The sequence below is a fragment of the Poecilia latipinna genome, unplaced genomic scaffold (genome assembly GCF_001443285.1).
Source record: "Poecilia latipinna isolate Pla-1442-1.1 unplaced genomic scaffold, P_latipinna-1.0 Scaffold4173, whole genome shotgun sequence".
Classification (NCBI taxonomy): Eukaryota; Metazoa; Chordata; class Actinopteri; order Cyprinodontiformes; family Poeciliidae; genus Poecilia; species Poecilia latipinna.
The window spans coordinates 3877-20001 of NW_015116789.1; the positions used below are offsets into that span (position 1 = coordinate 3877).

General features: G+C 38.1%; 1 protein-coding gene across 1 annotated transcript; it reads left to right on the forward strand.

Annotated features, from left to right (window-relative positions):
- Nucleotides 1-976: 976 nt before the first annotated feature.
- On the forward strand, nt 977-11066 carry fam210b (family with sequence similarity 210 member B). Its single transcript, XM_015025547.1, has 3 exons — nt 977-1620; nt 6789-6979; nt 10598-11066. Exons 1-3 carry the CDS (start codon nt 1159-1161, stop codon nt 10812-10814), a joined length of 870 nt encoding a protein of 289 aa, XP_014881033.1. The 5' UTR covers nt 977-1158; the 3' UTR covers nt 10815-11066.
- The last annotated feature ends 5059 nt before the right edge of the window (nt 11067-16125 follow it).

The following is a 16125-nucleotide window of genomic DNA, read 5'->3' on the forward strand; positions in this document are numbered from 1 at the left end:
CATCACAAGGAGTGCTACAGTTACGCTCAGCGATCGTCTCAGGAGTCCGTTACTATGGAGACGGAGCTAAAGCCTGCAATTTGTCACGTACGAGACAGCGATCATTTCCATTTAAAAAACTTCTTATTTTTAGACATTAGAATTAAAACAACAAAAAACATTTTTACATTCAGTAGACATATATAAAATTTAGATACACAAAAAACAACGGCTAGAGTAATAAATAAAAAAAAATATATTATTATATTGATTATAATTTTTCTATTTTTATTTTTTTGTAGAACTTCGTTTAAGAACTGATTTCCTAAAATGATTTGTAATCTCTGTGATGGAACACAGCTGCCAATAAATACGATAATTTAAACTTAAATTGCAAATGTTATATTGCTAAACCAAACATTTCTTAATATTTTCACCGCTTTTAGACTTATGAGAAAATGAATTGTCATACTTCCATAATGGACAGATCTGGCCCAGGTGTGGCATGCCTCATGTGAACTGTGCCATCATTGTCAGATCTGATCCGAGTCTGGTTGACATCCATTTTGCCGTGCCAGAGGTTTGCCAGATGTGCCAGCAGAATGCCAGATCCGGACCAGGTCGGATGTGGGATCATTTAAATGCAGAACCTTTCCTCTGGATCACTCTGACAGATGACTGCTACGATGCGAATAAATGATGACTCATGGGCTCCTTATATATTTACTTAGCCGTTTGCTTGCTTTTCTTGTTTGCATGGTGCTTTATGGCTTTATGTAAATACAACTATGCTTCCCGACTGTACTAAAGTTCTTTCAAATTAGTAAATGGCCATGGTGGACACCTGGAGCTAATTTAAATGTGTTTGCATTACGTAAAAGTAGCATAAACTGCTCTCATTTTGATGTTCAGATCATGATGTAACTCTATTAGATAAATATGGTTATGCCTTTAAATACCCCCTCCCTTCTCTCAGGTTTTTACTGTCTGCGGTTGCGCGTCAGTCCGGATTGGCTGTCGGAATTAATCGGACAACAAGAAGACCTCAAGGGGGACACCAGAGGGCACAGGGCAGCATGTTTACCGCCACCCACTTTCATAATTAGTTGTTCGGATTGATTAACTCGCTTTATTTAATTTTCTAGAAACTCTATACTCGTCTGAGGAGGCGCACCGACAATGTTTTTGTGCCGTACGGAGAGACTGGCAGCAGCGGCTCTGGACCAGGTTTTCAAACGTCCGGGCTCGTTTCTGGTCAAAGCAACCGGACGGGGGGACTTCTCGCTGACAGGCGGGACAGGCCACACGTTTCAGCGGCTCCGCTTCCTCAGCGCGGCCGCCGGCGGGCTCCAGGCAAAGCGGGCACACCAAAAACCTGAGCCCGTCCAGAACTGGGACACGTCCGCTTGTATGATAATAACAGAGTGGGGTCTTTTGGACCGGGTTGCAGCCGTGGCTGTGAATTTATCCAGAAGCGCGCACCGAGTGGGCGGTGAATTCTCAAACACAAGGCTCGGAGGATACACGAAGGGCGCCGCTTTGTTTACAGGTAACACGGGCAGCAGAAGCATGCAGACCAGAGCTGCCTCCTCCGGTGCGGCCGCGAAGAGGAGCGAGGAGCAGACTGACAGCAGCAAAGCGGTAATTAATAGTGTTTGTTTAACTCAAGTGGGACCAAACGGGTTCACATGCAGCCTGGTTTCTCTGTCCCTCTGCTGAGAGGATTCATAACTTTACCATAAAATATTCAGAAAGCAGGAAGGCTGTGGCGCCCTCAGCTCCCCGGAGGCAGCCCTCATGTAACCGAGCAGGCTTGTTATACAACTCTCTCTATTGTGCATATGTTATTAATGTGCCTGCACTACAAGGAAAACACATGCTCGGTGCTACACAAGTGCCTGACCGATTCAGACAGAGAAAACCCCACTCTGACAGCTCTGATGGGGTTTTAAGAGTGAGTCATCATGGTTAAAACCAACCTACTGCTAAGTAAAACACTTTGCTCCTTGACACGTGGCTTTTTATTGGTGAGTCAACAAAAGGGGCAATAAAAATACACTTTCAATGTGTTCATAGGATACAATAAATATTACCACACTGGTCTGAGGTAATGCCTTAGATCAGAGCTATACAAGTGAAGTATCCCTCATTTCTTTAAATATCAAGACTTTCTTGCTGTCTTTTAACCATTTTAAGCCTGTTACACAAAATTGTCAGAAATTGTGATATTAAGAATGGATATTTCTAACAAATACTTTTTAAATATCCTTTTCATATTCAATACATTAAAGCATTTCAGTTAATTGATATGAATAAGAAGATGCCATTTAATGATTATTTAAAAAAAAAACACTTGGGACACTCAACAGGATTAATTACTTTTACCATTTTTAAAAATGTTTGGAAAAAATAATTTATAGTAAATGAGTAATTGCTCGTTTACTATTCATTAACAAATACCAGCTTTGTTAATGAATTAGAAGCTTTTAAATAATTGTGTCATAAATGACATGCCTGGCTTTATGTGGCTCTTGGTCTAGAGCCATTTCAAGGTTTTATACATTTAATCTGATTAGCCAGTTGCAATTAATACAGTAGTAGCAGAGTTGCGGAGGAGGGGCAGAAATTTAAGTTTTCCTCACAAGCATCTACAGAGTGAAACGCAGACTTACCCGATGACCTTGTTAAAAGACTAAGTGTGCATAAAATGTGACCACAGCCCAAACAGAAGCTGCAGAAATCACTTATTTTGATCCTCAAGTATTACAATGAAAGAAAAAAAAACAAAAAAAAAAAAACATCCATACAATGGATCTTATTTGATTTTTCAGGAATTTTGTTGTAGAAACATTTAGTTGTCAAAAGGTTATAGAGTCTAAGAGCTGAACTAGTGTTGTGAACATGTATGCTCTATTTCTTTCGGCTTTTGTTCACCGCATCTTGTCACAGGTTCATTACTTTAGTCAAATCTTAAAAAATAACAAAGTCTAAACTGGTTAATCTAGCATCGTACATATTAAATTTAAGAAGAATACATCAGCTCTTTTTGGGATAATCAACTAAGTAGTTTTTTCTAAGACTGTCATTTTCTCCTCCCCTTTTATTATTCTTTTTAATTAAGTCACCTACTAGTATAACTGAATTTGAATTTGATTTTTGACTCACAATTAAAACAATGTCATTAACAAAGACCATATCTTAATAATATCAGTATTGAAATTAGCTGGCTATATTTACATTTTTGTTTGTTGTTTTGTAAAATAAAATAAAAATAGGAGTGGTCGAGTAATCCTCTCAAATAGTTATTTTAATAGTCCGACGAAAATAATTCTCCAGGTAACTTTAATCATAATTAAGTAGATCCACTGTTGCATGACATTCTGTAAAGGAAAACAGGGCCACCTCAATGTATGAAGAAATTAAAGTTGGTTGAAATTTTGCACAGTACTCAATATTGTGTAACAACTTGAATTTGGCAGATGAAGCAATCTAATTGTCTTAGCTTAGATTTTAAGCAATTTTCAAGTTTATTTACAACTTTTCAATATCCAACAAAACTAAAATAAACACCAGGAAACAAATCAACATTAGGAAACAGGACACCTGATTTATATTAAAAAAGTTTAAATCCTAAAAAAAATATATACATATATGTTGGTAGAGGTGCTTCTGGACATGAACAGGGCTTGGACTTTGGAGCAACATTTTACTATCTCAACTTACTGACGAACCACAGAACTAAAATGTCAAAGGTTCAATAGAGATAAGGCTCAAATAGGAGTGGTTGAAATCATCCAGTTCACTCCCAACAAGTAAAAGTCTTGCAGTTAATGGACATTTAAGTAAAATCATAAGGTTAGCCATTGTACATGAAGATAGAATATAATTAAAGTTATAACAAAATGTTATTGTATGGGTAGTTTTAGGTTTTAAACTGAAAGTCATTAATTTTCTGCAACAAAAGGTGAGCCTAAAAGTATCAACTGGATACATATCCACATCACAGTTTTTAAATTTATATTTGTAAAAAAAAGTTTCCTTTTCCTTTCACTTCACTGTTATGTGCTGATTTGTGTTGGTCTGTCAAATAAAATCTAAATTCATTAGCTTAAAGTTTGTGCACTTTGCATGACTAAATGTCGAACGAAAGTCAAGAGATAAGAGACTTAAGCAGGATAATGAAAAAGAAGCTTATGTTTAACTAGAATCTGAAAAGTAAACTGAGTTTTCAATTGGTCAATAATTTCCCGAGTTAAGAAGTATAAAGTTTTATTGAATTAAAATGCATACTGGACAGTGGACTGAATGTCACAGTCCGCAGCATTTCAACAATGACTCTGTTATAGTCAAGAGAAAGATGAGCTGCCCAGAACTGACCTGCACTTGAAAAATCTATAAAGTTCACTGTAAGGTAAATCAGAGTTTTCAGTTTCTGGAGACTCAGAAGCCCAACTGGGAGAATCAGCACTTCCCTCCCACTCTGTGTGTGTTTATTCAGAGCTTGAGTGTGTCTTTGTCCCTGTTTGCATGCCACTGTGACTTTGCATGTGTTTTCATGGCAGTGAAAAGCTGTTATCAGACACAGCAGTCCCACTGTTCTTGTCCTATACAACCTTCCTGGCACAGCTCCCGTTAGCTGCTCGCTCACATGACCCTCCCCACGGTGGTGCCTGCCTTGACTTTTAGCTCGGCCTGTCTAAGTGCTGAACAGCAAGAAAAAGGGCCCTGATCCCTCACCCCCTCTGGATTCCTCCATTGTCTATTGATGAAAATGTGGCCAAGGCTCTAGCTTCATCCAGAATCTTGGGCCAAAATTTAACAAGACAAATAGTAGCCAAAATAAAAGATCAGCTGGTTTCTTTGTTATTGCTCTGCTCTTCCTGAATTAGATAAATTGCTTGATTGAGTCTAAACAAACAAGAAAAAATGGTCAGCAATAAGAAAAAAGAGTTTGAAAAGTTTGAACTTGAAGACTCAGTTTACAGGGAATGTCTTGGGTTGTTCACTCAGCCCTGGACAGCCCATCCAAACTCCTCCCACAATGTTTCTGTGGGATTAAAATAAGGACGTTAGACCTTTTCATTCTCTCCACTCCCACATTGTGGAGCCAGTCTGAACCTCGCTGTGAGGATGAGAGTTATCGTAAAGGAAACCGTTGGAAGATAGTTGTCATTTCCATTGCAGCTGCTGACAGCATCTCACCTCGATGCCTCTGTGCTTTAAGATTGCCTCAACTGATGACGAGCCTTGAGAAACCTACTTTACCACAGTCATAATCCTCTGACCCCCATTTCTCTGTCTAATCTGCCCTCCTTTGATCACCTTTGAACCAGACTAATCCAGCAATTTGCCCATGGAAATGCAGTTTGGAAGAGCTGCTTACAAATTCACACCACATGATCAGAGTGTTGATCATTTACGTGTTACGTTTGATCTGTCTCAGCGTCTTGAGCTCACTGCCATTATTTCAGTGTTTTATGAGCTTTTAAAAGACTGCAGCTACTACAGTTCAGTGAGAGCTTTTTCAGGTTCAAAAGCACACAGTCCACTATTGGCCTGAAAATAGAGCAGAGGCATTTCCTGTTTTCACTCAGAGTCATGTTTCATCTTTACACAGGAGAACTTTTATAGCATGCCTTAAAAATGAAACCCCAAGATAAGATGTATTCTTGCCAAGCTGCCTTATTTCAGCTACACTTATGTCCTGATAGGTCAAACGAAAGTTAGTAGATGAATTAAAGGTAAAACAAAAACTTGAAGAAGGAGCATGACTCATTTTATCTGAAACTGTTTTATTGCAACAACATGAGGAAAAGCATGTGTGGCTTTCTCACACTTAGTCAGACTGGCTTTATTCATAGTTTGTCCCTTTCTGAACATATGTCACTTTTATATAATGCAAGCAGTTTGAAGCTTTATTATTGCAGAATAAAGTTGGAAGACAACTTTCTTAACCCTAGTTTAATTTCATATTTGCCATTTCCTGTAAACAAAGCATGTTATCCAGACCTATTAATCCTATCAATCAAACCTACTTAACATGCTATGTTTATTTTTCCAAAGAGACCTAATGTTTACTTTGTTACTGATATCTTTATATTCCAAATCAAATCCAAAAAGAAAAGTTTAAGGTCAATGCTCAATGAGATTTGCTTCGATTTGTCTGGGTTCAACTCTTTCGTGGCATTTCCTCAACTCCTTGAATCTTGTTGCACTGGTTCTCTTACTTTATGACTGCAGTTGTAAAACGCAGCTCATGTGACTTTTGTCCGACAGATGACGATGTCTGGCAACTGACAGGCTTTCTCGGTGCTTTGAAGCAGGCTGTCGCTTGCTGAGGCCCTTTTCTGTGATGTTGGTTCACTAATCTGCCCCACACTCGCTCCGCGGTAACCCGCCTCGCTCCGCAGCGACCCGTCATGTTCCGGCGATGTGTCAGACGTCTGCAGATGGTGTGGCGCTGGTGTCGGGAGGTCACCACCAGAGTCATCAGCGTGCTTTTGTGCTGATGAGAGGCTTTTTGTGTGTGTGGGAGACGCATTTAATGAGTGTGACAGGGTGTGTGGTGATGTGAATTAGCTAAAGCACACAGCAGCAGCAGAATGTGTTTAATCAGCTGACTCTTCTGCTCCATTAACAGGGAAGCTCATTAAAGCCCAGGCTTTGTTCACACACATTCACAGCACAGAAAAACACCAGTTTAACAAGTTTCTTTAAAATTTATGTGCACTTCAACCATGACTAACTATGAAATTTTACTTTTTACTTCCTTTTTTAACGCCACATGTTTTTTTTCCCCTTTTGTTCAGGATCTCCAGGAGGCTTCCTCTACCTCAAGCACAGAAAAAGACCACGGAAGCACACCGGATCCAGAGAAAGAAAAACCCAACAAAACCCAGCAGCTAAAAAAAGTCTTTAAAGAATATGGAGCAGTGGGAGTTTCCTTTCATATTGGAATATCTCTCATGTCTCTGGGAATGTTCTATCTCCTTATATCCAGGTAACATGACTGACTTCCAGAAATCTAATGCAGCTCAAGTAACGCTTAGAGAAATTCACCTTAAAAGCTTTCAAGAGCTACTTTACAGTGCCATCACAAAAGTTAATTAAAATGCTGTTTTCAAATTTTAAATTCTGTAAAAATAGTAAAAAAAAAAAAAAATCTCTCCAAACCGACCTGGTCCTGTGTGAAACCTAAAAAAAGTCTTTGACATTGTCGTAGGAATGAAGATTTTTAGCCAACCCTTCTTTCTGGAGTTGTTTTAATCTATCCACACAGGTGGTTTTTGAGCATGATTGGCCAGTTTAATGGGTAACACTTTATTTGAAGGGGGGTGAATAAGACTGTCATGACACTTTCATAAACATGACATAACACCTGTCATGAACATGAATAAGCCTTCATGAATATTTATGACTGTTGTCATAAAGCGTCATTTGGTAAATTATGACACTTTTGATACAAAGTTGACATTATTCAAAATGTTTTTGTTATGACAACTTGACATTAACCAGGAAATCATTACTGTTTAAACTTTACCTTAATAAGATAAAGTTACCTAATTTTTAAAGTGCAATCAGTAATACTTTTAGAACAAATTTATATCAGTAATGATTTCTTGGTTAATGTCAAGTTGTCATAACAAAGACATTTTGAATAATGTCAACTTTGTATTAAAAGTGTCATAATTTACCGAATGACACTTTATGACAACAGTCATAAATATTCATGAAGGCTTATTCATGTTCATGACAGTGTCGTGTCAGTCTTATTCAACCCCCTTCAAATAAATTGTTACCGTTTAATGTCACATCAAAGCATTTCAAGTGGACCAGAAGCAATATGCATACCAACAGAAAAACTTTCTGTGTGATTTCTTTTTCTGAAATTACCAGAAGTATCAAACACACATTTTTCATGAAGTGTGAGTTCTCCTTTGACCTTCTGTATGAGTTGTTAGTGCTCTCTTGGAGTAATCTTGTTTTGTAAATTTGTCAATAATGACTCTCACAGTGATCTGGTAGAGTCCCAAAACCTTAGATACATATGGGATCAGTATCAATAGATAATACATCTCATAGAGTATTCAATGTTCAATATCACCTTCCTAAATTATGGCCTAGGTTTTATCCTTACTTAAATTATCTTTTGCCAATCAAGAGATGGTCATTTTTACATTTTTTATTTTTTATTTTATTTTTTTTTTTGCAAAAATCACTTTTAACAAAAAATGTTTTAGGCCATTATTAACCGTAGAAAACTGTGAAGGAGAAATATGTCAGTTTAAGGTTTGAAATATTTCTTTAACTTAAGTGAAAAGTGTGCAAGTTCAGCCTTACAAGAACTAGTTCTTCATCACAACTAAACAAATTCATGTTTCTATATTAGTTCACCACCTAACATGAACTGTGTCATCCTGGATAATTTGCATTCTGGCCTTTCCCATCTTATTTACATCTCTTTAGTTCTCTTTTTGTACCTTTGTTCACATCTATTGTATTTTAATTTGGTGGGCTTCTCAGTAGAGCTGCCCCGATTCACATATTTTCCAGCTGTAATTATGAAAAAGTAAAATTTGTCAGCAATTTTAATCCATTAAGTTTGGGGGCTCCACCTACCCAGAGAATGCAAATACAATTGCCATAATGTAGACAATGTGGTCTTCCCTTTGCATTGCACATTTCAGCAGTATGGCAATTCAAAGTGCTTTACATGATGAAAACACAAAACAACAAACAAGCAAAAAACACATGAATTGCAGTGACAAAATTAAGGAAAATGATGAAAAGTTGAAAACATGATCTTGCAGTTGTTTTTAGAAGGCAATAAATAAATAAATAGCCTTTTAGTCTTTATGTAAAGCATTTTTGCAGTTTTCTAGATGTTTGTTCCAGATTAGAGGAACATAAAAACTGAATTCTGCTTCCCCATATTTGGTTGTGACTCTGAAGATGCAGAGGAGATTTGAAGCAGATGATCTAGTGGTCTGGAAGGCTTGTACAAGAACAACAGATTTTCAATGGTTTATAAAATAACAAAAGTATGAAATTCTCTGAACTAGTTTGCCAGTGTAAAGACTAGAACCAGGGAGAGGTATTCTATTTTCCTAGTTTTAGTGGGAATCTAAAAATAGCTTTTATGACAAACATTACTGGCCTCATTCTTTTTAAAATTCTACCACTGCCTTAATCAAATGAGGAACCTATGGTAATTTTTGCAGTGTTTTTGCTGTGTAGGGTGTGCGAGGCTTAACATTGAGTATCCCTTGAGCTTCGCTGCCATCTGTTGCTCAATGGAAAACCATACTAACCTAACACACCTCCTTTTGGCACGAGTTCAAGTCTAAATAGTTTGAGCTTCACTTGTCTGTGTGATCGCGTAACAGAGGGATTGGGAAAACATAGTGTGACAAGCTGGAGAGATTTCCTCCTGTAAGTGGTGATTATCATTGTAATTTACAGTGACTTTAAGCATTACCACTGTGAGCCTTGGCATGTGGCAGGGGGAACAGTTGCCACGGTGTAAAATGGATCCACATCTTGAGCAGAGTTCAGTGTGCTGCTGAGATTAGCTGCGCTGTTGAAGCATGAGAAAGACTGCATTGACAGAGGAAGCTTGAAGCCACATTCCTTACATAGTTATTTCTTCAAACTGCTCACACATAAAGGCCACAACTGTTTTATGAAGTCGGAGAGATGCAGAACTAGTTAAAGTCCATAAATTAGGTGAATGTCAAAAGCTAACGTTAACTGTGTGATCAGGACTGTGAGACACATAAACCACACAACTACTGCAGCTCAAAAATAAGATTAATGCCTTTGAGAACAGCATATTGCTATACTCTGCATCTTGTATCTTTAAGCTGAAAGTTTACTGCATATTGAAAACACTCAGCCTACATACTGTATATTTTCTTATTTATTTTTAGGTTGCTCAGGAGGAAACATGCTAAAGTATTTGTCTCATTGGCAAATCAGCGCTGTTTAAAAAATGTGACAATGCAATTTTTTTCATGTTTCATCAAATTTTTTGTTTATTGTCAGCAACACTTTATACTGCTGGTGTTTTATATGCGACACCAGCAGTTCTCCTAATCTAGTGTCATAGTCATCATCAGTAAGTGCATTGTCGCCATCTTGTGGTAGTATTAACACAACATCGATGGTTTTCATCTATTTACCGCTTCATGCGCTGTATAGTGGCTGCTTAAAAAGACAAGTGTTTTGCTGTTGCCTTCCTATTAAGAAACCGTTTGATGCGTCTTTGGTGGTTGTACAGGAAGTTCCACTTCTTCTGTTTTTGGGTCTGACTCAGGTTTCAAAGACGTACGGTTGTACAACTGCACATCTGTTTGTATTCTCATTTGCATAATATGTGAGCGTAAACACTTGACATTGGGGGCGTGGCCTGCAGCAGCTTATTTAGATTTAAAGTGACAAGAATCCCTAACAGCTCACTCTGAAAGGAGCTCAAAATAGCCAGAACTGAGGTGAAATCTCATCATCTGAACACGTTTTTATAGCTCATAGCCTTAAGCTAACCTGTTTAAAAATAAGCATAATAGGTCCAATTTAAATATGTGCTTTCTAACTGATTTTGTGTGTTTTGGCCCTGCAGTGGCATCGACATGACAGCATTGCTGTGCAAACTGGGCTTCAGTGAGGAGCTGGTTCAATCTAAAATGGCAGCAGGAACCAGCACGTTTGTCCTTGCCTACGCTGTCCACAAGCTCTTTGCTCCAGTTCGCATCAGCATCACAGTGGTGTCAGTACCTCTCATCGTTCGCTACTTAAGAAAGACCGGACTCTTTAAACCACCCACACCTGCACCCTGATGACTCTTCTCTTCTCTTCTCTCCCTCATGAAACAACAGACATCCTGAATGGTCATAAAATCAAGGCTTTTGTGTTTATTATTTTTTCCGTCACTTCTCTTTTGTTCAGTACAGCATAACCTCTTTTTGCATTTGTGAAACCGGGTAAATATTTTCTGCATTGCTGCAAAAGAATCTGTTTGGTTGTGCAAAGAAAGTCCAATGTTATGTCTTAATATTTATTTGTTCTTGAAATAAAAAGAGGGAAAATAATGTGTTTTTTTTTTTTTTTTTTTTTTTTTTCGTCATGGGTTTTACGTTTTCAGCTCTGGCAGATTTCTCTCTTGACCTTTTCTGAACTGAGACACTTTCTGGTTGGGTTTTAATGGGTTAATGTTAGAAAGTTTCTAGTGGGAATATAAACAGAAAAAAGCTGATCTCTTTTCCACTCTCCTCTAATAGCTGACTCTGCTATATCCTGGTGTTTTTGGAGTCAGCAGAATACTTCAGGTTTCCTCTGTTTAAACTTTTCGCCCCTTTTCTTCTTTACAATTTCTCCCTGGTATTGTCATCTTTTTTGCTTCCTCTTTTACCCTGTTTTTTTTTTTTTTTTTTCAAAAAAAGGAACCCTAAACTAAGGAGTGACTCAACACTGATCCCTGAGTGAATCCTATTAAATTAAATATCTTATGTTTTTGGCATAATTGCATTGAACTTTATTTATTTATAATATAAAAACTGTATGTGGGAAACAAAATCCTTATTATTGATTTCTTCTTTAGCCCACACAATGCAATAAGCATCTTAGCCTAGTTTTGCCCATTAGAGTTTTTCATCTTGTTTAAATTTTATGACTGATTAAGCTAAGTGTTAAAGTTGCTACATATACTTGATTTAAATTACATAAGCTCTTTACTTTTGGTGAGCAACAGAAACAAAAATGTAAATAAAAGTGTCTAATAATTGGCCAAGCCTTTAAAAATCCAAATAACTGTTTAAAGATGCATTTCAGGAAACATCGAATTGTTTTTAGTCAACTTTTTCTATGTTGGTCAAAAAACCCCACAGAAAAGAAATTAGAGGCAGATGTAAAATAACATCTGTAATAATCTTATGAAGAAAACAAGGCCACAGCAGACACAACTTAACATGCTGTAACCTGTAACAATAAAAACAAACAAACAAAAAAAACAAACCCTGCATTACCACACAGGAACGTGCCTAAAGTTATTAGGATTGTTAACACTGTGTATGAATCATGTTTTTTGTGGGTTTAGTTTTAAGTTCATGGTTGGTTACGGGTCAATTTGGTACTTTCCGCAGTTCTAAGTTTAAGATAAATAATTATAAATGGTTGACTCTTACAAAATGCCTCCTATCTGACCCCTTTCTAAATTAAATTATCTGTGAGTGACAGTCAAAAACTTTCAATGTATGAAAAGATCAAGAGGGTGAAATTACCAATATAGTGTAAACTTAAAATGCAATCACATAAAAAACCCAGAAACAAAAACATTGTGTTACCCTGGTTTAAGGTATCGGTCATGGTTGTGTATGTACTTTGATTTTGTTGTCTTGATTCTGAACAAGACAAAACAATGAGAAAAATGCCAAGTTATATATTCGTAAAAGTAGGATTTGTATTCTCATTTCAATATCAAGCCAAAATAAAATAATTTTTAAAAGAAGTTTTGTTTCTATTTATTTGGCCTTAAAGCTTATAGTACAGAACCAAGTGAAATTTTTCGGACCCATTTTCTAAAATTAGACAAATCACATTTGATTCTCACCTGCTGTGACATTGTTTGATCACCAGGTGGCGCGTTAGATGTCCATGTTTTTTTCTGCATTCTGGTCATTCAAACAAAAGAAACATGATCACAAACCAATGTTTTGATGCTCAATCTATGTGTATCACTGAATTATAAACCATCAGCTGTGTTTATTCCTGCAACATAAACGACTATAATAATTAACCTTTAACTTTCCAAGTTGGAAATTAGACTTGGATCTTGTAAATTCTGACTTCCAAGCACAAATGAAGGACATTATTATAGACCATTTGGTATTCAAAGCAACAACCAGAAGAATTTTGACCCTTTTGACTTTCCACATATTCTTCAGTACTCTCCACTCCTGCTGTCGAGTATTAGATACTCATAAGATTCCAACAATGCAAATTTTATGAGTTCCTTTGTGCCTAATTACTAGAGATTGTTGCAGTTCTTTGGATGTGGTTTGCTTTAGAAATTGTCTTCACCTTCTTGCTTTTGTTTGTTTTACATTTTTAGTAACAATCATAATATAATTCTGGAAAATGAATGCCAGGAGTCAGTTTCATCTTATGGAGAAAAACACAGCTGACATCAAAGACAGCATCAAAACATAAGAATGCAGGTTACTAAAATAGAATTTGTTTTATAATTGTTTCTTTATCTACTTCTCCATTTCTTTTGCATTTTAAAGAAAGATCCAAAGTAATTCTTGATTTAACCAAAAGTAAGAAAACCGCTGCGCTTCCGACTTTTGAACACACAGGGGAGCTCCTGTCCTACAGATAAAGCTGTGTTTATTTCAAGGCTTCAACACATAGAATAGAATAGAATAGGATAGAATAGAATAGAATATCCTTTATTGTCCCTCTATGAGGAAATTCAGGTGTACCAACAGCAACGTGCAAGTCAAATGGAAGCATGCAGACTCACATAAAATGTAAATTTATCAAAAATGAAAAAAAAAAAAAAATAAGAATAAGATAAAATATGGCAACATGTCACATTACAGCATAACATACTATCATGAAATTAGAAAGTTCTGTGCAAAACAGACAAGTGAATAACACTTAGAAACAAGTTAAAGGTCGGCTGATTGTTACTGAAAGGTTCAGATCATAATACACTGTGCAGGTTTTCTTTCGGCTAACACAGCAGGCGCCTCCCTGTTTCCTTTGTCTTGATTTCTTAAGCATTTACTGTATGATTCAACCTAGAAAGTCTCAGCTGGTGTGATGTTCCTGAATTGTGTATTGAATCGTACCTGCCTTGAACAAGACCTGTTCCCTCCTTTCCACTGTGTGTATGCGCGCGTGTGTGTGTGTGTGTGTGTCTTGATCAGGTGAATTATTCAGAAAGAAGACTTGTATATAAGAGTACACTCTGGTCTGAGTCAGATACCAGCCACAATTTTTCAGAAAGAGGAGCTTTGGCAGCACTCTGACACAAACTTCTACAAACTGCTGTCACACACACACACACACACACACCCACCCACACACACACACACAGAGAGAAAGTAGGAGAAGCCGAGGCCTCATTAGCCATGATGAGGACAGGGAGCTGCCACTGCCTCTCCATCCCCTGCATGTCCCCCATGGCTAGGAACAAATTGGTGACAGTGCTCCGAGCCACTCTGTCGGGCTACCTGCAAAGCGCCAGGCTCCATCAGACTCCTCTCCCTGCTCACCGATACACATGTGCGTCTTAGGAATGTCTCCCCCCCCGAAAGAAAAGCAGGAGATACAAGAGAATAGAAGTCTGTAAGATCTACTCCTCGGTTACACTCAATATCAAATTTAGCTCGACCAGAGTCACATTGTGTCAAAACGTGAACACTTGATCTGTGCTCGGCCTTTGCTTTGATGAAGGGCTCAAACCCCGGCCTCGGCGCCGGGGTGTGCACCTTTTATTGAAGGGAGAGACACACAGAGAGCATAACCGCTGTCACGTTAAAGCTGTGTACTCGCACCCTGCCCGCTTTCTCTCTCTTTTTTTTTTTGGACAAGTTGGAAGTGCTGAAACAGGCAGTAGAAAATAAACATATGGCAAATACCTATCCTCAGCCACACACACATACTTTGCACACACTAAAACTCGCTCCTTGACAAACCACCTTCGTTCCCTCCTCCTTTATTTAATTTTTTATCATTCCTACTTCTCCTTCCCACCCCCTCTCCATCATTTCCTGCACGTGCCCATTATCTCCCCCTTTTTCTCTTTCATGCTCTTCTTCTCCATCTCCTGACCTGCTCAGTAAACTTGTTAGCCCTTCAGAGTGTCAGTGTCTAGACGAAGGGGCACCCGCAGCCTCGCACCTTCAAAGCAATCCTGTGAATTTCTTTACGCAGAGTTCGGGCGTAAAGTTTCAAGGAGCACACACTGCACACACGTATGCCTCCTTTTTTATCTTTACACCCTTCCCCCTCTTTGTTTTTCTCTCTGGCCACTCTTCTCTCTTCTCTCTCTCTTCTCCCCCCCAACTCCCGCTCTCCCCCCCCTCCTTCCCTTGCTGACCCCCCCCCCCCTTCTTCTACGTCTTCCTGTCTCGGAGTTAAGTTTAGCAGATGCACCTGATGGCAGCAGCATCCTGGAGCACCTGTCAGCTGTCTGCCTTCATCATGGTTCCTCTGCTGCCATCGAGGCCACAGGGAAGTAAACCTGGAGACAGTCGCTACGATCAACAGCTGCATCTTATTATTTTAAACACCACTGCCAGTCAGTTTCTCACCAGACATGCGTGTGTTTAAATATTTATTTATTTATTTATTTTTGTGTGTGTGCATTTGAGCGTTTGTGCACTGCCTCCATATATTCTCAGTGAAGCTGGATTTGGAATATCCGCTGCTAAATGTTGGTAATTAGAACCGAGCTGAGGGAGAGAATGGGAGTTTATCTAGTCTGCAGCGACAGACCGGAGGCAGCAGGTGTGAGTTGTTAAAGTGGTTTTTGGCAGGTGTGGATTATGTTTGCAAGTTTAACCCAGCAGTCTGACACTTGTCAAACAGTCCGAGCTTCGTGAATGACTCACTTCAGATCACTTCAGAATATAAACACATATAGAGATAATTTGATTTTTCACTTTTTCTCTGATCCATTCAATTTCATTTTTATTTATTTATTTTAATTGCTGGATTTGCAGTTTTTATTTTTTTTAAATCAGCACACAGATGTTGCATATGAAGGTTGTGATTCGGCTAAGAGGGCCAAATACTCCAAAAGAGCCACAACGTCTTCAAGCAGGATAGGTTATCCTGAGGTTCCTAAACCTCATCTATCTGGTTCCTAAACCAGACACCCTACTTGGGGGTCAGGTTTAGGAAGCTCAGGTGGTTTAGCACCCTCATTTCACAGCAAGGAACTCTATAACCTTTGCAGGGGTTTTAAAGCAGACTGGATTCACTGCAACAAATGACCAGCAGGTGTTTTCTGGATCTAAGTCCACCAACTACAGAACTAAGGCAAAAAAAAAAAAAAAAAAAAAAAAAAAAAAAACCAAAAAAATTTATTTCGAGGTTTTTTCCTGAAATTTTTTTTTAAATTATAATTTTTTATTTTTT